This window comes from Amblyomma maculatum, chromosome 5, assembly GCF_055883805.1.
Source record: "Amblyomma maculatum isolate TAMU_Amacu chromosome 5, ASM5588380v1, whole genome shotgun sequence".
Taxonomy (NCBI): domain Eukaryota; kingdom Metazoa; phylum Arthropoda; class Arachnida; order Ixodida; family Ixodidae; genus Amblyomma; species Amblyomma maculatum.
In genome coordinates, this window is record NC_139348.1 from 126,663,375 (window position 1) to 126,689,842 (window position 26,468).

Below are 26,468 nucleotides of genomic sequence, written 5' to 3' on the forward strand. Positions count from 1 at the left end.
AGAAGGACATCGGTTGACAAATAGCAATTGTTCTATATGTTAATTGAGTTCCGTACTCAGTGGCAAAGATCCTGTACTTTTAGCGAACACAAAGCTAGATAAGCTAGAAAAGAATAAGATCAAGAAATAAATACATGGAATTTGAGGCGTCTCCGCGCCACCATTTCTAGAGGGGCGAAGGAATATCTGAGGCAATTGCGCACCGCCATACATTTGCTGGTGGTGATCACGGAGTCCCATTCCTGATGGACGTCATCATGCAGTTCGAATCGAGGAGTAGATGCAGAATAAAGCATTCAATCAAATGCATATTTGATATACGCGCGTTGCGGCAATCACATCCGCCCAGCCTGCGAGGCAGCTACTTACCCCAAGAAAAAAAAAAATCGGGAGATGCTTAAAGGGCAACTCCGGGGGATTTTTGACATTCGAATATTCTAATAAAATTTTTATTGTACATTCTCCTCTCCGTCCTGAAGCATTCTACAAAATCTGGGCGCCGTACGATAATCCGTTCGCGCGCAACACGACTTTAAAATATGCTGTTTTCATGGCTTAAGTTGAGACTATTTCTGCCGGCAACACTGAGTTTCTGACGTCACAAACAGTATACCGGCGTTACTGTCCACTTCCCGCATGATTATGAAATTTTGAGGTTTATATTGAACTACCTCAGACATTTTATGCAATGCTTCATGATTTCCATACTTTATTTTCACCATCCAACGCACGTACGAGTGTTTCTCTAATACTGAGTGTGACGTCACCATTTCGTCACCTGGGACGTCGTTTCTGGCCGTGAAAGCAGTTTCGGTTTCGATTTGCTGTTTTTTCATTTTAAAAATACTTCTAATTGGAATTTCGAAAAACGGTTTTTTGTGTTCGAGTCAGGACGTGCCGAGGAATGTAATTGAACCAAAAACACAGAATGATGAAAAAACCACCGGAGTTGACCTTTAAGCATACGCCCGATAGCGTGCGCGGTTTTCCGACACGTTTGGCGACTGTTAAAGCGATGTTCCTTCAGATTGACTAGCAGATGGATGCTGAATGGAGAACGAAATGTAAATAAATTGTAATTCATTGTGGGTGGAACAGCGCGAACTGGACGAGAGACAAAAGCAGGAAGAACACAAGCGCTGACTTGCAAATAATATTCAGAGGTACGCACATTTGTACATCAATATCACGTGACCCTACAGAACGTAGAGTATACCTGCGCAAGCAAGTTTTAAGAAGTACTAATTTGGGAACTCATCTGGCACGTGGTGCATCCCATTCAAAAACCTTACCCTCCCTTCATCCGCACAGAGCCTGATGGAGGCGAAACAAAGAGGCGTCGGTGTGCTGTGCGATGTCAGAGCAGACATCGGGGCCACACCACCTTTGTGAAGGTCAAGCAGGCTGACCGTGAGAGATAATGACGTGGTGAAGCTTTCGCTTAAAATCATTTTTTCTAGATATGCACCGACCAGCCAGCGGTGTGTGGATTACTCTAGGAAAATCCGCGTAAACTAACCATTTTGAGTATAGGACGCTACGTTGCGTTATACTTCACGAAGAACACATTAGCCGCGCCTTGAAAGAAGGTTTGGTTCTTAACGTCCGAGGTTGCGTATATATGACGCGTGTCATTTCCTTATAGGCCTTCTCCATAATATTCTAGTTCACTTCAGTCACGGTAACAGATCGCGGATCGCTCTGAAACCACGGCCCCTAAACGGAATCTGGAGTCGTCTACTATACGGCGTCATCTCTCCCGCTTCCGTGCACGCTGTACCGAGAGAGGGAGACCGCAGTTACAGCGTCTTTCCGCTCCTCGCAACCAATTTACATTTGATCTCGTCATTATACCTCGAGGCAAGGAGCAGCTCGAGGACTCCCGGCGACGATAACTATGTACGCTTTTCCTTTGTGATTTTTTGCGAGATCTCACATTGAAAATCATTAAGTATACGAAACCATTAGTGTGTGTCTGTGTGTGCATCTGCGTGCGTGCATACGTGAGGCTCACTCCTTTAAATACTTTATGGAACGCGGTCGGGAGGAAAGGATTGTGGGAAACCCTGCTTGAATGCATGTGTTCCCGGTACGGTTTACGTTCGTGCTCCTGTTGAATAGTTAATGACGCTGGCAGCGACTCCTGGTCAGAGACGCTCGCTAGTATAGTGTAAGGTGAGGTGTTAGCGTATATAGTGCGTAATCAGTAGTCGTTTGCGTCAGCTGAGTACTGTATACGTATATTTTTGGAACCAGTTAGTTTCTTTTCTCGTTTTTATCAACGATTTTTATGCGAGGCGCCTCGCGCGATTCATTTGAACGTGGTCACGCAGTTCAGTCGGGAAAAACTACTTTTTCGGGGCACAGGACCGGCAGCGACCCATCGTGCTGCCTTGGAGCACAAGTCTTGTGCTTCGGAATTATTTCCTTGCGACGTCTCCTCTGACGTCGCCACGCTGACGCCAAAGGGGAATTCGGAGCGAAAGCGCAGTTGGGCGTCTGCCCATGTTTATGGGAATTTCAGTCACTTGGCTATGCCAGTAGGGGTGCGCAGGCCTTCTCCCTAGTCTAGGTGGCTCTGGCCGGAGTACCCGGGTTCGATCCCGACCTGGAGACGAAACGGAGAGGCGTCCGTGTGCTGTGCGATGTCAGTGCGCGTTAAAGATCCCCAAGTGGTCGAAATTGCTCTGTAGCCCTTCACTACGGCACCTATTTCTCTCCACTTCCACTCCCACTTTCCTCGCATCCCTTATGGCGCGGTTCAGGTGTCCACAGAAGCAAGTGTGACAGATACTGCGTCTTTCCTTTCGTTTCCTTTGGACCAATCACCGATTGATTGGTTTATAGGAAGGGAAAGGCTCGGTAACTGTCTCACTTGTATTCTGTGGACACCTCAACCGCGCCGTAAGGGAAGGTAGGGAGGTTGGAGTTAAAGTGGAAAGAGAGAAAGAGCAGCCGTAGTGGAGGGCTATAATTCCGACCACCTGGGAATCTTTAACGTGCGTTGACATCGCACAGCACACGGACGTCTCTTCGTTTCGCCTCCATCGAAACGCAGCCGCCGAGGTCGGGTTCGAACCCGGTTAATAATTAATCACTTGACGGAAGGAAGTGAGAGGAGGGCTGCAGGATCTCTCTCAAGTCCAATGCGCGCCAAGGAGGTAAAGGTTGGTTGGTTGGTTTATGGGGTTTAACGTCCCAAAGCAACTCAGGCTATGAGAGACGCCGTAGTGGAGGACTCCGGTAATTTCGACCACCTGGGGTTCTTTAACGTGCACTGACATCGCACAGCACACGGGCGCCTTGCTTTCCGCCTCCATCGAAAAGCTGCCGCCGAGGCCGGGATTCGATCCCACGTCCTTGGGAACAGTAGTCGAGCGCCGTAACCACTGCGCCACCCCGGCGGGGTAAGGATGTAAAGGGGCTAGCAGGCTGGCCGTCGGAGCATAGATGGGAGTAAATGGCCGGAGCGTGTTTAAACGTTGTTGTGGCTGTAGGAAGAAAAAGAAACTGCACGGGCCTGCTACTGGCTCTGTAGCTGAGCCACCTCCGCTGCCTCGTGCAGACAGAAGTGAAGATAAAGAAAAGGAAGAGGGAAAGAAAGGCCATGCAAAATTTTTTACTGGACTCAAATCGTTTGCCTTGCTAAATATTTAAACATCACTTGTTCTACAATTATAGTGTCAATCTCCCGCGAGTGTTACCACTTTTCATTTTATATTTCGCTTATTTCCCGTTTTGTTTCCTTTCCTCTACCCCTCAAATCATTTTTTTTATGCAAGTATATTTAAAAAAATTCTTTGCTACCCAATTCTTGGCCGATCCCCCTCTGCGGGTATGTGCCATAAGTTATTTGGACAACAACAACAACGCGCGCCGCAACAACAGCCGTCGTCCACCACCGAAGCGGTTGCGGGTGCAATGACGGCCTACAACAGATAAAAATTAAGAGGCAGGCTACGAGTGACGACTTGGAGATGCCTTCGGCAAAGCACAAAGCAATATGCACACTAGCGGTTGCGGGTGCAATGACGGCCTACAACAGATAAAAATTAAGAGGCAGGCTACGAGTGACGACTTGGAGATGCCTTCGGCAAAGCACAAAGCAATATGCACACTAGCGGTTGCGGGTGCAATGACGGCCTACAACAGATAAAAATTAAGAGGCAGGCTACGAGTGACGACTTGGAGATGCCTTCGGCAAAGCACAAAGCAATATGCACACTAGCGGTTGCGGGTGCAATGACGGCCTACAACAGATAAAAATTAAGAGGCAGGCTACGAGTGACGACTTGGAGATGCCTTCGGCAAATCACAAAGCAATATGCACACTAGCGATTGCGGGTGCAATGACGGCCTACAACAGATAAAAATTAAGAGGCAGGCTACGAGTGACGACTTGGAGATGCCTTCGGCAAAGCACAAAGCAATATGCACACTAGCGGTTGCGGGTGCAATGACGGCCTACAACAGATAAAAATTAAGAGGCAGGCTACGAGTGACGACTTGGAGATGCCTTCGGCAAAGCACAAAGGAATATGCACACTTGTTTCCTTCTTCTTATATAAGATTTCCGATTTTCTAAGAAGTTTTTTTATGTTGCTAAATTAAGATTGGGCAATAAAAAATTCGGGCCCATCGATATGGGAACCCAAGGAACGCCTCAAGGAGCTGTTCTCTCTCCACTAACTTGTCCAGGCTCAACGCCGTGGATGGCGTATGGCACGCCATCTACGCGGACGACATTACTATCTGGCCGTCCCGGGGCAACCTAGGGCAGTATCCCGGGATGATGGCGGAATAATGAAGCATAAGGCATTGTAGGGACAACAGGTATCAGGTTTCGAGGGGTATTTGGAAAGGAATTATGGTCCCCGGGCTTACTTTCGGAAAGGTGGTTTTGTGCCTAAAATCAGAAGTACAGTCGACATTGGAAATAAATCAGAGAGCCGTCGGACGATTAGCACTGGGTGCCCACGGCATAACCACAAATGGCGCAGTACAGGGAGATTTGAGCTGGGTATCTTTCGAAGTACGGGAAGCTCAGAGTAAAATATTTTATGAGGAACGCCTGAGGAAATTGGACAGTAACAAGTGGGCAGCCAAATTATTTAAATGCCTATACCTAAAAAGCGTTGACTCACAGTGGAGGAAAAGAACTAGGAAACTAGCCAGTAGGTACGCTGGTCACAAGGACGAAGAAATAAAGAGCGTTAAGCAACAGGTGAAAAAAACAGACGGTAAAAATTGGATAATTTCTGTAGAAAAGAAACAGAGTGTGGAGCTATACCGAAAGTGGAAAAGGCAGATCAGAAAGGAAGCTTTCTTTGATTCAAACTCGAGGCAGTGCCCTACTTTTTGACGCTAGATCAGAGTGCCTTAGAACGCGCAGCTACAAAAAGAAATTTAACCATGAAGATGACACATGTGCAGTATGTGGTAAATCCACGGAAACAATTAACCATATTATAATTGAATGTAATGGTATCCATCCGGAAGTCGATGCAGGCATAGTCACTCTTCCTGAAGCTCGGGGGTTTTATAGATACCAGTGGCCGGGTAATGAACCTGCGGTGGAAGCTAGCAAAAAACGATTGGAAGATTGGTGGCTTAAAAGCAGAAAAGTGACATAATGTTACTAATGTAAAAATAAAAATTCAATAACTATAATGATGGTATAGTTAACCAATCTAAAACAATATTTGATATAGGGTGAAAAAATGAGCATGATAGCAACTGCTACCACCCCGTTTCAAAGGGGACACTCCTACATTACATCCATCCGCCCAGCGCGGCCGCGTCGTCTGCTCCACGCTGCATTCCACTCCTCCTCCTGTCGCGCTCTCGTCGCCGTCGCTCCAATAAAGGGGGCAAGAAAAAAAACTACAATAAAAAAATTACGGCGCACTTTTTTGTGCAACTTGTGTGATAAACGGTAACGGCCTGGTTGTTGGCCTTTTTTTAGTTATACCTCGTGCCGCTTGTGTCTCGCACCGATGTTTGTCCCTGGCGGTGCCGCAGCGACCATCGCAGAACTCGGCCTCAAACAACATATATGTCATACTTTGTGCCTTCGTGGGGAACACGTCCAAAACGCGCCGGAAACAGGCACCACGGCGCCGGTAGCATCCTATGTAGCCACCGTGCCGAAGCGAATGGGTCATTATGAGTGGCAACGTTTACTTTCGTTGGCCTTGTTGGGGGGTTGCCTAAAACATGTCCCAAATAGTTGAATGGGCGGCCCCTTTTAAGTGAGCAGTCACAAAGGGAAGAGAAGCTCCCCAACCAGCGCCCGGAGCACTCGTCGCTGTGTGCACGCATATCAATGATTCTCCACAAGAACGCGGCTTACTTCATTCTCTGGACAGCATGGACAAAGGCAGCGGGGCTTCCGCGTTCACGTTTTTTTTTTCTTTGTCTCAATTACTGCAAACAATTAAGCGCTCTTTGAAAACACTATTCGCGGCGATCGCTTTTCAGGGCCTGAAGTGGCGCGCAATGATGACAGTCTATCAGTTAATCATAATTTCTCGTTTTCGAAAGCACGATAAAAAACATTTTCAACCAGCCTCTTTTTCAGCCAGAGAACCGAAAAAAGCAAAAATGAGAAACCCCACTGGCGAAGAGCGCTGGCTCTGCATGCGTCTGTACACTGTTCGTACTCATTCTCCTGCTCCGTGTGCACGCGCGGCCGCGCCTGGCACGTGTTCCTGCGCGGGCGGGCTGCGCGGTCTCCACAGACGGCCGTGCGCTACAGTGGCCAACGTTACTAGATTTCTTTAATCTAGTAACAGTGGCTGCGTGCGCTGTGCGGCTGCTGGTAGGTTTTGTAGTTCCTCTCCGCTCTGCCAGGAACCGAGCGCTGGTGTCGCGGAGCGAACTCCAGCTTAGGTTCCTTATACCAGCCATCCTGCCAAACCACCAGAAGAATAAGAACAAAGCTAAATATTGGCAGTGGCTTAGCTCGGCTATGCCAGGATATACGTAGCGAGAGGTACGTTTCCCTGGCTGAGCTTGAAAATATATGGACTCCATACATCTATAACATTTGTCCACAACAGCTGCAAACACTCCGCAAAATTCATATGCTTTCCGCAAACAGATCTACAGAAAATATATAGACTCCATTATTCCATACAGCATCCGTACAAATTCTTATGGAAAATATGCGGAGTCCATATGTTTTCCATAAGGCTTCGTACGGATTGTTTCAGTAGGGAGTTCCAGGCCCTCAGGATGGGAAGAGTTAATCTTGTTTTGTCTATACCACTGTTCAGCAGCGGCTGGACTCCTATGCACCCATGTCAAACGTGATACTGCCGCCTATTACATATCTGCCTTTTATAGACCGTTTTCGCGGCGAGGAGGAAAATAGCCTCGAACCGGAACGCGCTGCGCGGCTCCTCCTGATGGTATGTGGGGACGCGGAGATAGCTGCGGGGGCGGCAGGGCATTCTACGGAGAAAGGGCACACGTTGCAGTCTTTTGCACACAGAGTGTCTTGAATAGCCGCAAAGTATCTAAGCCGATTAGCTGATGTGAGCGATGTGCTTTCTTTCCCTGTTCTTTCCTTCATTTCCCTGATCGTTTCATTTCCTCCGGCCGTAGTTTAGCTGCTAAGAGCTGCCGCGGTTAACGCAATCTTTTTTTTTTTTTTACTCAGTTGTTTGCATTAACAAAAAAAAAATAACAACCAAAAGGAGATGATTAACGGAACATAAAAGATTAACAGCGGTGGTATGCGCGTGTGTTGCTCTACTCTGTTCCACTTGCGTGAGCAGCTTCTGAATTTCAAGCCCCAACCGAAAATGTTTCGCTTTGGCAGCCTTTCGTGCGAGTTCCGAACACTGTGTTTGTAGAGTAGGGACCGGAAAAACTTAATATCGTGCAACAACGGCAGACTTTGGGCAACAAGTGGATGATATTCCTTGCGGCAAATATTTACGAGATGCCGCCAGGTAAAGAAGAACTATTTCGATTCAGTCACCTGAGGTTAATGCAAGTATGAAAGAACCCGTCCCACTTGAAGACAACGATATACTAATAAATTGGTTGTCAATTTATTAAGTGAAACAGCGCTAAAATATTCTTTTTTGTTTTTTAAAACACGCATCTCGTAAGATTTTGCCGCCGATAATAAATGGGAATATGATCGTAGGAATAGCAGCGATTGCTTGCAGTAAGCAAACCTTGCGACGAAAAATGGACTATATAATTGTTGACAAAAGCAACTTTCGATGAGGACATTATGGGACATAATTTAAGGTCCTTATTCCATAGCTATCATTTGTCCATTTTACCTTGTATTTTGATGTCAGCATGACGGCAGCGTCAGACAAACGCAACTAACGCCCAGTCAGAGAAATTGCAGGATAGCAGCTTACGCTGTTGACAAGTCATCGCCACTCCCCGCACATACCGGCAAACAGGTGGTTGAGTCATGTAGGCAATGCTGAAATCCGATTGCCTGGTAGTGGACGCTTGAACACCCTGCCTAATTGTCACCCAACAAAAGTAGCCAGGGTAGAGTAAATGGATCCGAAATGGATAATGGATACTTAAGAATAGAACCCCAGTGGAGGTGTGGGAACTTTCGCAGTAGCCGCTCAAGTAGTAAATAGTATATGAATGATCGGTTGACCCAACAAATCTAGCGCGATTAGCATTGCTTCTAAACGTGACATGAAACCGCTACATTCGCTTGCTTTCTTTCCTCAAATTGTTACGGTAAGCCGTCTCTAGAAATCATTTAAGAATAAAAAGTAGATCGAAAGCTGCCATCACTGCCAGTGGTGCGCCGCCGCCTCTGTGCCACATAAACGTTACACACTAATTGTAATCAGGCTTGTAGCCTTCAGCCGACCTGCTCAGGAGTATACTTTTTTGTCATTTCTGACCGAAGGGTTCGCTGCTACTGAAAATTTTTTTTTCTTTCAGCTAGGTACTTTCAGAAAGCAAAAGTTTGCGTGCGAAAGCTCCAAAATGCCGATTTCCGCTACTTGTCGCCTGTTCCGCGGATGGGACCCCACATACCAGCATGGCGGTTGTTCACAACTCGGCCGCTAGATGGCGCCACATACAGAAAATGGCAGCGCCCATAATAAAACGGTCTATACGCAATGCTGCGCATGCGATGCGCGGTTCGGGTGATAGAGCGGCTTTCGGACAGGCGGCGACGAAGCTCGCGGCGCACCTGTGGGTTACCATGGTATCGGCGCACGCGCACAACTGATCATGCGCGTAACCATGCGCGGCTCCGACGGAAGCGGGCGTGCGGCCGCGGCGAGGACGAAGCGCACGCTCTGCTGCTCGTGCTGCTTTTTCTCCGGTTGTTATGGTAACGGCACATGCGCACAACTGGCCCCTCCTGGCCACCGCGACACTCGAGTGTAGCTCGAGCCTAGTGTAGCTCTCACTGCAAAAATCGCGAACGCACAAAATACGCACAAAATCGGCGCTCATCTTGCATTCTGGCACATCACGCCTTTTGACTAAGCAGCACGCCTTTTCAAGTAAAAAAAAAAAAGAACTCCACACACCACAAGACACACACCTCACCCATGTGTCACCTGACTGCGTGCTCACCACCCGCAAAAATGGTTGGTTGGTTTGTAGGGTTTAACGTCCCAAAGCAACTCAGGCTATGAGAGACGCCGTAGTGGAGGACTCCGGAAATTTCGACCACCTGGGGTTCTTTAACGTGCACTGACATCACACAGAACACGGGCGCCTTGCTTTTCGCCTCCATCGAAAAGCGGCCGCCGAGGCCGGGATTCGATCCCGCGCCCTTGGGAACAGTAGTCGAGCACCGTAACCACTGCGCCATTCTCCCATGTAAGCTAAGGTGGTGACCAAGATGCGTCCACCGTGGTGGTCAAGGGCGCGCACCACCTTGACCACAGGTCGATCGACCGCCAGGTCGACCGAACGCAGTGACGTCATCACCACCCCGTGTAAAGACTGAGCTACATGTGAGGGATAAAGAGATTGTAGTGACGTCATCACTACCTCGTATAAAGACTGAGCTACATGTGAGCGATAAAAAGATTGACGTGACTAGGCAGCGTGGCGAAAGCGATTACGGTTTGCTTCATCGCCTATTGGAGAAGATACATGCACGCGACAGCGCGGCAAACCACGCAGTGGTGCAGTGGTGCCTGACTACAGTTTCAGAGTACCCGAGTTCGATCCTGACCGCCGGCAGCTGCATTTCGATAAAGGCGAAACGAAGAGGCGTCCATGTGCTGTGCGATGTCAGTGCTCGTTAATGGTCTTTCACTCCCACCTTACGCGGTTCAGGTGTCCGCGGAACAAGTGTGACAGATACTGCACCTTTCCTTTCCTGTGATAATCGAGCACAACTGATATTTGGCATCGAACACATGATTGATCGCCTGCGAATGTTGTTAAGGCTTCATTGCCCCCGTTTCCCCTGAGAGTCCCGTCCTTAGATGAAGAATGTTCCGCCCGAGTACGAGGTGACACACAATAGGGGTTAGCGGCTATAGGCACGCGAAAATGGGAGATGAATGTTGTGGTCACCTCGCGTGGCTCTGCGCTCACGTCCCACAGCGGTTGGCCGGGCGATCAGGAGACGGCGGCAGACTCCTCGATCGAGAGGAGCAAGCTCGTCTGCTCGTCCCGCTAAGTGGAGGAGGTCTGTCCTGCCATTCAACAAGGGAAAAGAGGAAAGGCCTCCGCGGCGGCGTCGCCATGGGAGTTCGGAAGGCAGGGGGGCCAGCGTACGTGTGTGAACAGCAGCAATGAGAACAGTATTTCCAAAATTATAAAAGCTGATGTTTATTTACAGCCTTAAAATAAATATGGAGTCCAAGAAAAATCGTTGGGGATCAAGCTAACTGCTCATACAGGTGTTTCTCTGGAATTGAAACCATGGATGAAGGAATCAAAATTTTTATGTTGAGGGTGAAGGTGTTAAGTGTACAGGAGAAAAAATAGCCTCCTTTTTGGTCTGTGCAAAAAAAAAAGCGTTCCAAATTAAGAGGATGCTTTCAGTGAAAACAAGGGGGTGTGTGGAGATGTGACTGATTCCACAGAAGTCAACTAGCCTGCTGGTGAGCTCGTCTTAGCTTTATTGTGGTGCACTAGACCGCTGGAAGTGTTTTTTTTTTTTTTTAACTCTTCTAATTGTTGCTAACTCTCTTAGCTGAAGCACCTTGTATATAGGTGTGCCTTCAACTGGTACATTGGCACATTTTTCTTTTGTAAAAATTTTATGGAAGGATTTTGCTTTGCAAAAATGTGTGAACGGCTTTTATTCGCAAAATTCCATATGCAGATTTTTGTTTATGGTGATTGTACTGGGAAAATAGGAAAAAGGGGTGAGGAAACTGTCCACAGTGCCTAGGAGTGCACCATCTGTGGTCACGTGGCTCAATCTGGCGTGGAAGTTGGTGTATAATCATTGAGGCTGTCATTATTCTTACTGTAGGATAGAGCTTTTCTGGCTGCTACCTCCCCGTCCCTCCCCTTCCCACACACTTACTTATTTGTTTGTTTGCTTGCTCAATACTGCAGACCCTCATTTGGGTTCAGGCAGAGAGGGCAGAAAAATACTCTGTGGCTTTTCTGTGCAGAGTTCAAGGGTGCCTAATCCACATGTTGCAGGTGCAAGTTTGCATAAGAGAAACTCACCCATATCTCTTAGAACTGCTGAAGTGAAGCTGTGTTTCATGGTTTTATGGTGTTTCATAGTTCTTGTGTTGATGTGCAGGCAGGACCTACTCAAGTGGAATGGCTGGGGCTACAAGGACTCCAAATTCGTCGTTGACGGCTCCACACATCACATCTCATTTACGGGTGACAGGTAGGCTGGATGGTTAGACCTTCTCTGCTTGAGCTTAGTATGTGCAGGTTTCATTGTCAAGAGGATGTGGCTTTTGGGTTTATTGTATGATATCAAACTTAAGTGCAAGGGTGTTCTTAGCATTCTTTCCATCACCAGCGAAAACTACTAGGTACATTTGTTTGCAGTGCATGCATTAGCGGCAGCAGTTGTCACTGTCACTGGCGCTCTCTCAAAGTAGGTCAATCAGCAATATGTATGTGTTGATTTAGTGCATTGATTTGTCTGCCTGCAGTGCTGCCTTGCTCATTTGAGACATTGTAGACTTGCCCCCCCCCCCCCCCCCCCCCCAATTCCTTTTTTTTTCACAAAGCATGCAAAAATGCAGTGAAGCCTCACCAATGCGATCATAAGAAACCAGAAAAAATGCCAAATAATCCAAAGCTCCCAATTAAGGAATGGTCCCTTAAAAAAGTATAAAGAACTGTCATCGCAGTAAATTTATTAGGGGAAAACTTGACTGTTGGTTATTAAGGTCTGTGGTCGAAAACTGCATCCACACACTCTCTATGTCAGCATGGAAAACATTTCAAAACAGTGAAGGTTTCCCTGACTTCATTTTCGCAGAACATTGCAGTGCAGTTCAGCCCTTGCACAAATGGCATCATTGCATGTGAGGAGGCTTCAGCGCACAAACTATGAACAGCTTCTGAAGAGCACACAGTTTCGGCACATTAAGAGAATGGAGAAACCTAGACGATGAGAGAGAGACACCTTCTTTTAGGAAAATGAAAGCACCAGCATCTGAATCTGTGCGTAGCTGTGCATGGCTTGTCGATTCATAGCCGGGTCTTCATCGCCATTGTCTGGAGTGAAGAAGACAAAAAAAAACAGAATCGAAGCTATGCGGCCATTCAGTGTCGGGGCCGTGCGAATGTCGTTGCACTTGCCGTTGCACGTATATGAGGTGTGAGCGGGCAGCACTGCACCTTTCAGTTCAGGTCTGAGGAATGATGTCTGGACAATTGCTTGTTCCGATCATGCTGCCATGACACAGCCTCTGGTCGGCAACCTGTATGAACGAACCGATCAGAGCCTTTCTGTGTCTGAATTATTGAGCTTTCACGGGCATTGTCCGAGATATTCGAACTTCAGAATTGACCAGCACAACACTAATCCCAAGATTGATGATTCAGTGCCGAGCACTGTGCCTATATATTGAATGCAAAATACAAAAAAACACCCATGTGTTGTGGGATGTCAGTACACGATAACTCTTTCAGTCGTCTATATATATATTTTTTTTCATTGGAAAGAAATATTTATTTCACCCAAATGGTAGCTTCTTAGTTCTTTAACATACCAGCAATTCATTTTTGCATAATGTATCCTAACTGATAGAAACAGCTGCATGTAAGCGCCATGATTTTTCATGTAAAGCTCGAAGGATCTTGAAGCTACTTCTCTTTCAAAGGTACCTATTACATTTCAAAAAGCGACAAAAAAAATAATTGATGTTACTCCTTGTAAGAACATTTGTCTGCACAGGAGGGGTAGACAGTGTGTGCTACCTCACTCACTGTTTCACTAAACATAGTTTACTGCATTTTCTGTAGGGCATAGAAACCACCTTAATCTGTGACATGGAAAATGTGAAACTCACCTGAAGCAAAGAAATTACTGCTAGACATAGCATGCTCTGAGAAAAATATGTGAGTTTCGTTTGGCTTGGTTGTATAGGTTTTAACGTCCCAAAGCAACTCGGGCAATGAGAGATGCTATAGTGGAGGGCTTCGGAAATTTCGACCACCTGGAGCTATTTAACGTGCACTGGCATCGCATAGTACAATGTTGGCTCGCTTTTTGCTTCTATTGAAAAGTGATTACTGCAGCCTGTATTGCATCCCGCATTCTTCGGTTCAGGAGTTTAGTTTGCTTTGTACACAATATCGTACACAGTGCGTCAAAAGACATACTGTGTATGAAATTGAAATTGAATGTATGAAAACTCAAAAACAGAGTACCAACTGGTCTTAATTTCATCTATAGCCCTTCACTACTGCATCCCTCAAGGCTCATTTGTCATTTAAATTTGCCGATATGTACAATGTAGACCTTAAACAACGCAACACTAATATGTGACAACTAAAAAAAGAACGCCAAAGATAAAGATTGCTTGTAATAACCTTTGACGTGTCCCAGTATATTAGGAGGTTTCGAAACTAGCCATCCAGTTTATGCCATAATTTAAAGCTGAAGGCAAAAAAAATGAATACCTAGAATAATCACTTATAAACGGAGTTTAAATTGACGTTTAGACTTAGTGTGTTACTTTGTCTTTTGATAATACTATTTGCAATGTTTATTTCCATCACATACAAGTTGTGTGTGGAGGTGAAAAAGAAAGTGATAGTCCACTCGGTGAAGCTCTCACTTCTTTACAAGTTGCAGTGTGTGCATAGGGGTATGTTTACCACATAATCCGCCTATGTGCGCATGTGCATTTCTTGGCCTCCCCGATCAGCGCAGCCAGAGCTGATCTCGGAGGCCATGTGCAGTTAACATCCGTGATAGGCGTATGCAACAGATGGCGGTAGCTGTCAAGAACACACACCGCCATTTAAACCAGCGGCAGACGAGTTTTCAACCACTCTCAGAGGGCGCCACATGTTGTGAAAAAAGGCAGATTACCATTGTAAGTGTGCATGCAAACACTGGGCCCCGATATGCATATTAGCGATTTTCCTTGTGGGAAAAAACGTTGCATAAGAAATTGAGTTTTTTTATCAAACAGGCCATCCATTTTCTTCCCCCTTCTTATCTCCCGCAGGTACAAGATTGGGAACAAGACACTGCCACACTTCAAGGCTTGGGTGGAGTCTGCACTGGGCGTTGACCTCAAAGTCCTCATGCCTTCCCAGGTGAAAAGGTTGCTCAGGAAGGGTGTGGGATGGGGGGCAGCTCATATGGGCTGTTATAGGGAAAGGGGGAAGGAAGGGTTGGGACATTTCATTGGTGCTCGCAGTTCTTTTAACTCTTCGTGCCTTGCTGCTACCACTTTTTCTGCTGCTTGTTGCGTGACAAGTGCTTCTATTCACTTCTTTGTATAACAGCATTCATACTCGTCTACTTGATTCTGGCTTCAAAAGAGGGTGTGAAAAAACATAGGTGCAGGAAATTGCTAGTAATATGATTGTTTTCTTTCTTTCTCCTATTTTTCTAACTCGGCAAGGGTGCTGAAGATCCTTGCATAGTAAAAAAAAATTTTTTTTTTTTTTAATTCTTAATGAAAGCTTAGTTGTATGCACCATTATCTGGTCTTTGCAATGACCATGAGTACCATGGCAAATAGTAATGAACCAATGGCACCAAATTGTGGCCCCTTGTTCAAAGCATGTCTGTCTCAGTACACCTTTGTTTTAGTGCATGTGGCTTCAACAGCTGCCAGGTGTGTATGGGCTAGCCCATTTCACAACTGTTTGATCACTGATGGTATTCTATAGGAGATTATTAACTAGAGCTGTAATAATGCATGTGTGTCGGCATGGTAGAGGTATTTCCGCTAAATAATTTCTTTGCTTTATTTCTGACAGTCTTTTGTTTTTGCGCTACTCTGTGAGTGTGTGCAGTTGCATTTGGCCAGGTGCCACATCGAGCCAAATTACCTGCTATTTCTGTCCTCTGAATAATAATAATAATAATAACAATTATTATTATTATTATTATTATTATTATTATTATTATTATTATTATTATTATTTATTATTATTATTATTGTTGAAAGGTGAGCCGTGCCATAGGGGGGGGGGGGGGGGGAATGGAAGGTGCGAGTGAAAGCGGAAAGAGCGCGCGGGAAACCTTTTAATGGAGGCCCGATCGGTTCCTCCATCCCTCGCTATCTTCTCCTTTGGCTGAAATGTAGCACTCCAGGTGGCCTGGTTGTCAGAATATCATAAGTCATCGCCTGTCTCTTTCTCTACTTGCTCCTTTTAATTGTTGTCACTCGCAAAGTGCACTTGATTGCACGTTCATTGCTCTGTGCCTTGCATGCTTGCTTGCTGCACACTATCTGCACGTTGTTCCTGTTCCTTCCGGTGGTGTCGTTGCTTTCCTGCGCCCCGCATGTGTCCTCAGGAGCCCATAAAGAGCACCAAGACCTCCCTGCAAGACTCTTCCTCCAGCGTGGCTGTTAACCCTATGCGCATGTGCTCGAGGGTAAGCGCTGAAGGCTGGTTGCTGCTTGCTCAGCACTCGGGGACTCCTTCTTCTGCCTTGCAGTGTTTATATGTTTCACTTTGGTCACCTGTGTTTTTTCACTTGTTTCACTGCCATCTGTTTTTTTTTCTGCACCGTTCATTATCCTCGTAAAAGGATGTCGCTGTGTAGCAAAGCCACGTGGACCGTTTTCATCGGTCCCATGGCTTTAGTATATCGTCGGTCGCATGGCCCGTGGAATCTGTGATTCTTTGATCATGTGACTAACGGGGGCCATGCCACCCATCAAACTGCTCATGACCACGGCCCACTGAAAGGTGGCGTTGAAACTCGTGTCACATTTTGTAAACACTCCACCAACATAATTTTTGCTCAGGGTAGCAAAGGGACGGCAAGGGGAACGTGATACTTGGCAGGACCTCTGTGGTACCACCCTGAGCAATAGGACATTCAGTACGGTAGGAATGCATATAAGTCCTCGTTTGAAAAACGTTGCGCACATTAACAGAATTTCAATTGTTTGGAAATGTATCCGCGAGATCCTACTGTATTCGCTGGATATATCAAGAAGTAAGCAGTAGCTTGAGCTACAAGAACTTGGAGTGCAGTTTGGGAAAATAAAATGTAAAATAGTAACGCAAAATAAACTTTAAGTCATTTATTTTACTGTTCATTTAAGGGTGCATTCGAGAAGTCAGTTCAAAACCTGTAAGGCAGATTATATTTTTGTTGACCAAATGTGTACACTGAGCGTTTAAGGGTTTCAACACTGGACTAAAACTAATCCAACTTTAACTAAAGAAACTTTCTAAGGAAACTTTCCTCTTTGAATGTAAACTGGCCTAGAAATGAGAAAATTGAGGTCAACAACAGCCACAAAATATGAACGACGTTTATTTGACGAAAGCATCACAGACATCGAAGCACCACTCATATGCAGCGCATAGACTGCCTGGTCACGAGGCAGGCCAAAGCTCCATGACCTGTGAAATTCAAGTACATACTTCTGTCGGCTATGGCTGGGAGCAGTAATGGCTGCGATGCTCTCTTCTGATGGAGTTTTGTGAGGGCACTACCTGCGTGCCATTTTCCCAATTTTATTGGGTTGACGTCTTGTGTTGTGAGTTATAATTCAGTGAATCTAAGCCAACCTACGAATTTCGTACCTCATGTTCTTAAAAAAACTGCTAGCTTAGGTTCGAATAAATGCAATATTGTGGTGTGGAGATTTCTGTTTCAAATATATATGTCATTCACTGGCATTGTTGCATTTGCTTCAGCTTGACAATGATTATGGGGCCTATTGATGGCACCCGTCTCTTGTTTATTTGTCTTTACTGCTCCTCCTAAGGCAATTAAAAATAGAGCTAGTATTAGGGCAGACTATTTGGCGTGACATGGAAACAATTGCTTTGAGGGTCTGTTGGGCATGACACTGAGTCACCGTGTCACCATAGTGGTGGATCCCTTACGGTGACACATTAGTGCTGCTAAGCATGTGTTGGTGCCATCTACATTTAGGTGGAGGCTAATGGCAAAGCATTTTGTGGCTGAAGTTAAAAATAGTCTACAGGTTTCAGCATCACCACTGTAGTTAGTTCTCCTGAATAGAAGCCATGGGTCTCTTATTCATTACGTTTTAAGTTTTGGCAAACAGGCAGCCATCCCTTTTCCCCCACTATTTTCTGACATGTGTGTGTGCCGAGTTCCTAAGGAAAAAGTGATGTTGTTCCTCATTCACCATTCTTATCTTCTGCCTTAAGTGTCTCTTTGTAATCATCAGGATTGTTTGCCTGGTAACACCATTCAAAGTAAAGTTGTTCAAAGTGTGTAGTAGTCAGTTCATGAGCCCTGTGAGTAACGGCATATAAAATTTCAATCTGGCTGTGCTAGAGGTGCGTTAGGTAGGGTCAAGTGCATTTTTTCTTTGATAATAAACACGTCTTCTTTTTTGCAAGGGGATAATGGGCCCTTTCTCTCATTATGTGTTCGCAACAGCAACCTCCTACTGACCAGGAACTTCCACACCCCATCATCAACGAGCCATACCTGGAGAATGTTCGTCGTGCAGGGATCGCCTACTCAGTTGATGGGCAGGACAGGCTCTTCAGAGCACATGGTCAGTGCAGCGTATATACTGTTTGAACATGTGACTCATGCCATAAAAGCTCTTGAGCAAGTGCGGAAAATTTTGTAGTTTGAATCATTAGACTTAGTCATGCTATGCTTGTAGAATTCAGTGCATGCTTACCGCAAAGCTTGTCATCTAGCAGTGATATTTCTGCTTTTTCAAAGAAAGGTTGGTTATTTCTTTTTCTTTCTGAGCCTCAGGCACTACTCCAAATGTCCTTACTTAATGTACTACAGCCTTGACTAACTAAACAAATGCTGACAAGGCTAAATCCACTTAACCTAAAAGGAGAAGCACCCTTCCAGCATGCTTCTTCTTCCTTTCAACTGTAGCTGTGCTGACAGTCATTCTAACCGATGGATTTTTTTAAATCGCTATTCATATGCTGCTGCTACCCTTAGTTAAATGCTCCTTTGCTTGGTATCCCTTCTGGCACTTTGCCAACATTAAACTGCTCCAGTTCAATTTTCCCCTTCTGCTCTCAGCTAGAATACTAGAATACTATCTGCTAACATTCATTCTGTAACCCATGCTCTTCTTTTGGCCTCTTAACCTTGTGCCTGCCTCTCCTTGAATCCCTCACTACACTGTCCATGTCGACGCCAGCCTTGAAAGTTGAATTAGCATCTATTATTTTTAGCGTCCACGGAATGCCTGCTGATGATATCACTAAGGATTTTGCTAGCTGCCTCAGAACAGATTTTCTTTTTACTTCCTTCATATTACAAGTCCCATGAAAATTTTGAACCCGTTGCTACTGCCACAGTAGTGATGTGGTACCAGCGTAGCTCTATGCCTTTTTTTTTTTTGGTGTAACGCTTGTGATGCATCATAACTTGTATGCAAACAGCGCGTGTTTGAAATTAAAATGAGACGATTTGGTAGGAATCGGCGTATTACTTGACTGGATGTCAGTGCCTATGGGACGAAGTGCATATTTCGTTCTCTGCCTCTTTGCAGATAATACACTGCTTGGTCGCTTAGGAATGATTCCACATTTCGTGCCAATTGTTTTTCAATGTTTTTGTGCAGGTCACACCATGAGGGAGATCTTCACGTTGCGCGAGAGCTCCTTTGCACGCATTCCAGACTTGGTTGTCTGGCCAAGTAGGTGGATCCTCAATGTTCACCGAGAAAGGCTGTGTGTGGGCTCTAGAAATTTTCCTTGCAATGATTGCTGAATGCTAAGCACAGCCTTGCGTAGATACGCACATGTTGTCTGGTTTCTTCTCAGTTTGAGAACAACACCAGGGAGCGCAAAGTGGAATGTTACTTTCTTTGTCCGTGACTAGGCAAGGTAGTCAATCTACTTAATCATTTTAGATAAAAGATCAGTTCACGGAAAAGTATAAGAAAAGACATCCAGATGCCAGTGGTGACAGGTCGCACTGAACTGCCTAATTTAGTGTGGTTCAGTGACCAGGCAGTGGTGTAGCTTGGGTGCCTGTCAAGTGACATTTTATTTGTTTGTGTTTCGAAGGAATGTTTGTCACACCGTATGATTTTTATTCTTTTTTTTATCCTAGCACGGGACCTCTGAAACAGCAGTATTGTATGCATCACTGTGCGCTTGCTTTTCATTGACTTTAGATGTTCTATCCTCACTGCATCCACTCGTCTTGCAGCGTGTCACGAAGACGTCGTCACACTGGTGACGCTGGCTGCTGAGCACAACGTTGTCATCATTCCGTTTGGAGGTGAGCAAATCCGTATGATTAGATGAAAATGAGTATTGGCATCTAAAGCAGTTGTCTGATGGCATTATTGAACCTAGTTGCGCCATCCTTATTTTCTTTAATATTAAAGATTCACATCTGCATGGTTAGTTGGCCCAACACAACAGGGAGCATATGTTCATATTATACCCAGGTGAAAATTTGTTACTGGGAATCTACTGGTTTCTGCTGGAACGATTAGAAAGCCTACTGGTCCTCTACTGGAACCGTTTAAAATTCCTACTGGTTTTGTACTGGCCTTACTGGTTCCAGCAGGGTGCCTACTAGTTGCTTTTTATCTTATCGGCCACCATAGTTTTCTCCTTTGTTTCTCGTTTTTGTCAGCCTGCTTACTGAGACTGTATTATCCGTTGCCCCACAGGTGGTACCAGTGTGTCGGGCGCCCTCGAGTGTCCAGCCGGTGAGACGAGGATGATTGTTTCGCTGGACACTTCTCAAATGGTACGCGGTCTGCGCTTTGACACCTTTGGCTTTGCTAGGTCTTGTTAGGCCTTTAGCATTGTTCAGTCATGGCATAGCAAAACTGAGACATGGTGTTTGTGCAGAACCGCATTCTATGGGTGGACAAGGTGAACATGACAGCCAACATCGAGGCGGGCATTATAGGCCAGGACCTGGAAAGGCAGGTAAGGGGAACAGGTTCCCTTGGCACACAGTGAGTGCCCTTGCTGTGTGCGCCTTATTGCATTAGCATACTTGGTGTCTGCCATTCTCTCTTTGTTTTACTCTGTTGTCTACCAGTTCTGCCCAATTAGGTTCAATGTCAACACTTCTGCGGCGAAACCACATGAGCTGTCCATCAATTGCCGTCTTTTTTTTTGGCTCTTATTCCATCTGGTGGAGTGTAATACATTAATTGTGCTCCATTAACTGTAGGCAGTGGGAGCCACTCAAATCTGTCAACTCTGGCCCCATTTGCAATGCCGTCAGGTGGATACTGCTGTGAACCATTCAAATTTTTGTTTGTTGTTTTTCGACAGCTGCCAGTATGCGGCCTCATCACAGTGATTGCAGCACGCTGAACGATTTTGTACTGTTTGGTTGTTCATGCTCGTTGTCACTAGATGTGGTTTTATCATTTTCTTGGTCGCGCAAGATACGCTAAGATGTATCTCAAATGATTCCAGCCACTCGTGTCCATTTCCACAACGTTCCAGGTTGTTCTGGTCATCTTTTGGGTGTTTATCTAGATGCTTCTTTGCCAACCTTAAATTGAGCACTGCCAAATGCAGCGAATTTGGCTGCCTGCATTGGTGATGCACTACAGTTTTTTTCCTGCTGAACTAGAGTTCCTGTTGCCTCTCTTGTCAGGCCACGATGGCCCAGTTTTTTCAGAGCAGTGTCCCAGTGAGCTTGCATAGAAGAGGTTGCACAGCCATACAGAAGTTGCACAGAGGTTGCTGTTGGGACCAGCACAAGATGATTGTATTTGTTCAGACTCTTGTCTACCTCCTAAGCACAGGTACTGGCAGCCACCTCTGCAGTCTATGGCAGCAACACAATGAACTTTACATCCTTTCTCAGGGAAACATAATGATTGGCTAGTTAGGTTGTCAACCGGTACCACCAGTTGGGTGGATTTGAGTGTAAAAACACAAACTGTTAGGAAGAAACGGGAGGCTGAACACTCTGTTCACAGCTGAATGTATTGCACAGTGTAAATACCTGGAAACGAAGGCTCTCTCAGTGCATACAGAAACAAGATAATACAAACATGACATAACTGCGTTACAATAAGATTCTCATTGTGGTTTCCTTATATGCTACATGCCTTTGCATTGAAATCAGGGATGTAATATTTTGAGCAACTAGCCCAGCTTGTACTTCTTTTAACTCATTTTTAAAAAGCTACTACCGGAAAAGCCATCCTAACTTGTCAGACCGGTTTAAAGATCAAGTTCCCAGTTGATTCTAGTTTAAACCATGGGTAGCATGGCTTCTCCAGATGCAGTGGCACAACTTAGTGTAAACAACTGGTGCGCTGACTGTTGATTGCGACATGCAGCGTTTGACATGGTGTGAGTCAAACATCTGTGCTAGGTTTCTTTTCCATCCTCGGTCAGTGTGCGCTCTGCCATAACTTCTGCTAGTTCAAAATATTGTTCACATTAGCCAGCAGTAAATGCGAAAGCCTTTTAATCGCTCATGCTGTCGTGGACAAAATGTGTCCCGCTTTTGCAGTGTTCTGACTGGCCGAGGCAGGATGACGTCATAGAGGTCTCAACAAATCACAGAGCACCACCGCAGTATGCGCGAATGCGTGCCTTATATGGCCATATGTCAATAAATTATCAATTACTAATTAAATAACTAATTTACCAATTGATGACTTAGTAATTCATTAATGAACTAATTAATTATTAAATGATTGTCTAAGTAATTAATTACCTAATTACTGATTAGCTAAATAAATAATTAGTATCAGTTGTATAGCAGAATGCGGTACTCAAGCTTTCACCTTTCACTACTCTAGTCGCTAAAGTACCTCTTAATTTTTCTTGATTCTGTTATACTTCATCACGAGGACCGTTCCTCACTGTGCGACGATTGCTCTTGCAGCTTGCGGAGCACGGCCTCTGCACGGGCCATGAGCCAGATTCGTACGAGTTCAGCTCCCTGGGCGGCTGGGTGGCCACGCGGGCCTCGGGCATGAAGAAGAACGTCTATGGCAACATCGAGGACCTGGTGGTGCATGTACGCCTGGTCACACCCAGTGGCACGGTCGAGCGAAGCTGCCAGGTGCCCCGGCTCTCCAGCGGGCCCGATGTGCACCACTTTGTGCTGGGCTCTGAAGGTGAGCTTCTCTGGGTTGCTTCGCTCAGGGATCACAGTGTCAGTGGAGCCTTATAAGGCCACAACAAAAGGAGGAGGCTTAATGCCAGAAAGGGTGTCAAATCGCATCTCTTCTGGTCTAGGCCAAGGCAAAGGAAAGAAGGATGGATAGAGTGTATAGAGGAGGCAGTGATGGTATACATCTGTTGGCAGATGCGTGGATGCAGCGTTAATTGCGTCTGTAGCAAAGTTGGTGTCACCTTTAATTGAGACGGTTAAAGTAGGGAATTGGATGTTGGGAGGAATGCTGGAAGTAGGTGCCTATACAGACTTTATGCTATGCCACAAGTAAATAAAGTTGCTCAAAGTCACAGCTGTCACCTGTAAGTGCGCTCTTTATACAAGCAGAGGAACTACTTTTAGAGCAGTTTGTGAGGTCAGAAGGACCATGTTTCCATTTTGCATCACATGATTCACAGCATTTCAATTGCATTTCAGAAATGTTGCATACTAGTCAAGTGATGCTTGTGCAAGGTCAAAATTTTGAGTACTGTTTAGAAAGCTGCTACAGCGACCTTGGGAGGTCACATAATTTTCACGTCTAGCTTACTGTATGAAGTGAATCTGCATTGTGTGAAACTTTAAAATGTGATATGACACATAGTAATTTTGATTTGCTGACATAATATAGTGCATTTACGAACATGCTGTGGGCAACCAATACCTTCGAGACAATGTCAAGTGTACAGCCAGAGGATTTCGTGTGGTGTTCTGGAATGTGCGTGATGTCCACAGGTTTCAACAGGGCAGAAGAGAGTCGCGTCCTTTCTACTGCTGCTTGCCGCAGTTTTAATATCACTTGTGATGCGTCCTCTCTTTTTCTCCCCCTTGCGTGTGCAGGCACCCTGGGCGTGGTGACTCAAGTGGTGCTGAAAGTGCGGCCCCTGCCCGAGTGCCGGCGCTATGGCTCCATTATCTTTCCTACCTTCGAGCCGGGCGTTGCCTTCCTGCGCGAGGTCACCCGACAGGTGGGTTGCTTTAACGACCTCTCTGGAGGTGTGGTGTTGGTCGGTGTTTCACAACACCGACCATTGAACCCATTGAGGACGATGCGTTCAGTGCTACACCATTTTCATCATACTGTGCCATTGCGTTGAAGGGGCACCGGGGACAATGCAAATTCTGTTGTTGTCTCAAGTCAAAAATTGCTTCTGTGGCTGTTTACGACTGTGCTTATATATTTGTCCGGCTGCAAAAGACTCATTTGTACATTCATTGCTGACAAAACTGGATTTAAATATGCGCAAATATGCTAAATGTCATCAGTTCTTACCGGTGAAAGCGGCTGATGGTGCCGACGCTCGTATTTCATCTTTTGACATTTTCTTGCAAAGAAATGTGCCACTTTCAGTAGGACTCGCCTCTTTCTCATTCCAGCACAGTAACCTATGTGTGCTGAAATGACTTTGACTGTACACCATTGACTGTACAACGTTCGGCCCTAGATATGCAACATCCATCGCCTCTTATTTAATGCTTTCCTTTTTTGTTTTGCTGTTGGGTACCTTCATTACACTCCTCCTTCAAATCAACAAAGCTGCAAAGCTCGGTGCCCTCACCACTACTTCTTTGCCACACGTCGCATGTGACAACTAAGCAGACGTGACATTGCCTTTTAATCCCCACCTGGTGCAAGCTTCAGTGCTGCTCATGGCACTGAACAGCCACGGGCTGCTTTCTGCCATGTGTTTTCTGTTGTCCACGAAATAGCGGTGGCTGTCCTGAAAAGACCTTACAAATCTGGACACAACTTTATTAGTACTAACTAGGAGGGGCACTAATCAAATTGATCGACTGTCAAATAAGGCCAACTTGATCAAGAACTGCAAAGCCAGTTAGAAGGTTGTGCGTATATTTTTTAGCTATATGGCCGCAGTCAAGCGGTTGCTGATTTATGGTTGCCGTCCTGATTGAAGCCTATGTTCCACGTTTGGGGGGACTCCCCTGAACACTTTGGGCTATTGGTCACATAACTTCTTACCTTTGCTTTCTTGGTGACAAGCAGGAAGCTTTTTGTGTCTGGAGACTTGGTTCTGGAGGGGTCAGGTTGGTCAGTTTTACTGACCTTTGTCCCCAATCCTTGGTAGCTAGACCCTGAAACTGTGCAGGAGATGGTGCGAGTAGATGTCTAGGAACATCCCTAGAACAGTGAGCCTTTGCTTCTTGTTAGATGATCTTTTTGGTTCTTGCAATTCGCAGAACATCCGGCCAGCATCCATCCGTCTCATGGACAATCAGCAGTTTATCTTTGGTGAGTTTTGCATCGAGACTGCTCTGTGCCTACCTGTTGCATTGCCTACAGTTGACAGTTACGCGGCCTTTGGCAGTGTTGGGTTGGTGGACTGACTGGACTCTCTCTCCTTGTAGGGCAAGCTCTCAAGCCCGAGGCCTCTTCACTGCTGGCCCCCCTGTGGGATGGGTTCAAGAAGTTCTACGTGACACGTATCAAGGGATTCCAGGTGGACCAGATGTGCGTCACCACGCTGCTCTTCGAGGGCAACAAACAGGTGCGTACTGCCCCGACATCCTCAGGCGCGTGCACTCTCTCTCTTCTCCATCCATCCATCCATCCGTCCATCATTATCATCATCAGCTCCTCCTCAGCCTGTTCGCCCGTCTATCTGTCTCTATCTATCTCTTTCCCTCCACCTCTCTCTATCTTTCTCTCTTTTTCAGAGAAGGTGCAAGCACTTGTAGCATAATAAGTAGTCCCTAATCATAGGTTGAACTGAAAAAAAAAAAAAAAATAGAGAGAGAGAGAGGTTGTGGCATGCACGAAGGAAGGTGTTTGGGGAACCCAGGGATTTGGGGAACCCAGGGCAAGGAACCCAAAGATTCTGCAGAACCCACTTTGAGGAACCGCTTCTGTGGATTCAAACTGTGGAGCACAGCGGAAAAGGAATAGGGACACCAAATTTTAGGATACATGTTTTTTGTTTTGATTTTCTTTGGAATAGCACACAAGACGATAGTGAAGATTAGCCGGAAAATGGAATTTCATTTGTGCCAGCTAAGTAATTCATAACTGAATTTTTTTCTCGTGTCATTTCGGTTTCAGTCACTAAATGTTAGCTGTGACATCACAACATGTTGAGATCAAGCGAGTCGTCAAAAACTGCGATGTAGAAACTGCTTGCTCGTTATTTTCAATTTCAACCATTTGGCAGGCTTGCATAGGTGTGTGCAAATTAAAGTGATCATTGCAGCGACCATACTGCAGTCTCTGGATGCCTCATGTCACCTCAAATCATTTGCGACGCCACAGCCATTGTTCGGCAGTTGGAACCGAAACTCAAGCAGCATCAGATGAGTAAAAAATGAAAGTAAAAACAATCTGCCTTTTTTTGTGCTATCCACCATGACTTTCCACATTTTATGACGTGCTCTGCATTGTTCCAAAGACACACTGCACAAGTGAAATTTGATGTTTCTGCTTCTGTAACTCTACTGCTGTTCATGCTGCATTAGTCAGTGTGATGACCGATTGATCAAATCTGCTGGCCGAGCACTTGAAAGGTATATGCATTAGCACCCAGTCAACCGGGGCATGCCACTTGTTTTATGTGACATACCAGATACCATACTGCTACCATGGAGCAGTCTGGCTGAAATAAGTGCAAATTAATTAAGGTCGTCAACATGTTTATTCTGAGGATTCCCAGAGGGATTCTGAGGCGAATGCGGCAATACTTGAGTGTGTAATTCCCTGTGCTACTAGGTGTGTATTTTTGGCCACATGCCAGCAACC

General features: G+C 45.7%; 1 protein-coding gene across 1 annotated transcript in view; it reads left to right on the forward strand.

Annotated features, from left to right (window-relative positions):
• The window catches only part of Agps (alkyldihydroxyacetonephosphate synthase), a 43,585-nt gene that overhangs the window by 8,874 nt on the left and 8,243 nt on the right, over window positions 1-26,468 (forward strand). Inside the window, exons 2-12 of the mRNA XM_084604275.1 lie at window positions 11,739-11,827; window positions 14,637-14,727; window positions 18,020-18,140; window positions 19,185-19,259; window positions 19,778-19,849; window positions 20,250-20,329; window positions 20,434-20,514; window positions 22,448-22,682; window positions 23,561-23,688; window positions 24,920-24,971; window positions 25,088-25,227. Of these exons, the coding sequence (XP_084460401.1) occupies window positions 11,739-11,827; window positions 14,637-14,727; window positions 18,020-18,140; window positions 19,185-19,259; window positions 19,778-19,849; window positions 20,250-20,329; window positions 20,434-20,514; window positions 22,448-22,682; window positions 23,561-23,688; window positions 24,920-24,971; window positions 25,088-25,227 (1,164 nt within the window). The remainder of the gene's footprint in view (window positions 1-11,738; window positions 11,828-14,636; window positions 14,728-18,019; window positions 18,141-19,184; window positions 19,260-19,777; window positions 19,850-20,249; window positions 20,330-20,433; window positions 20,515-22,447; window positions 22,683-23,560; window positions 23,689-24,919; window positions 24,972-25,087; window positions 25,228-26,468) is intronic.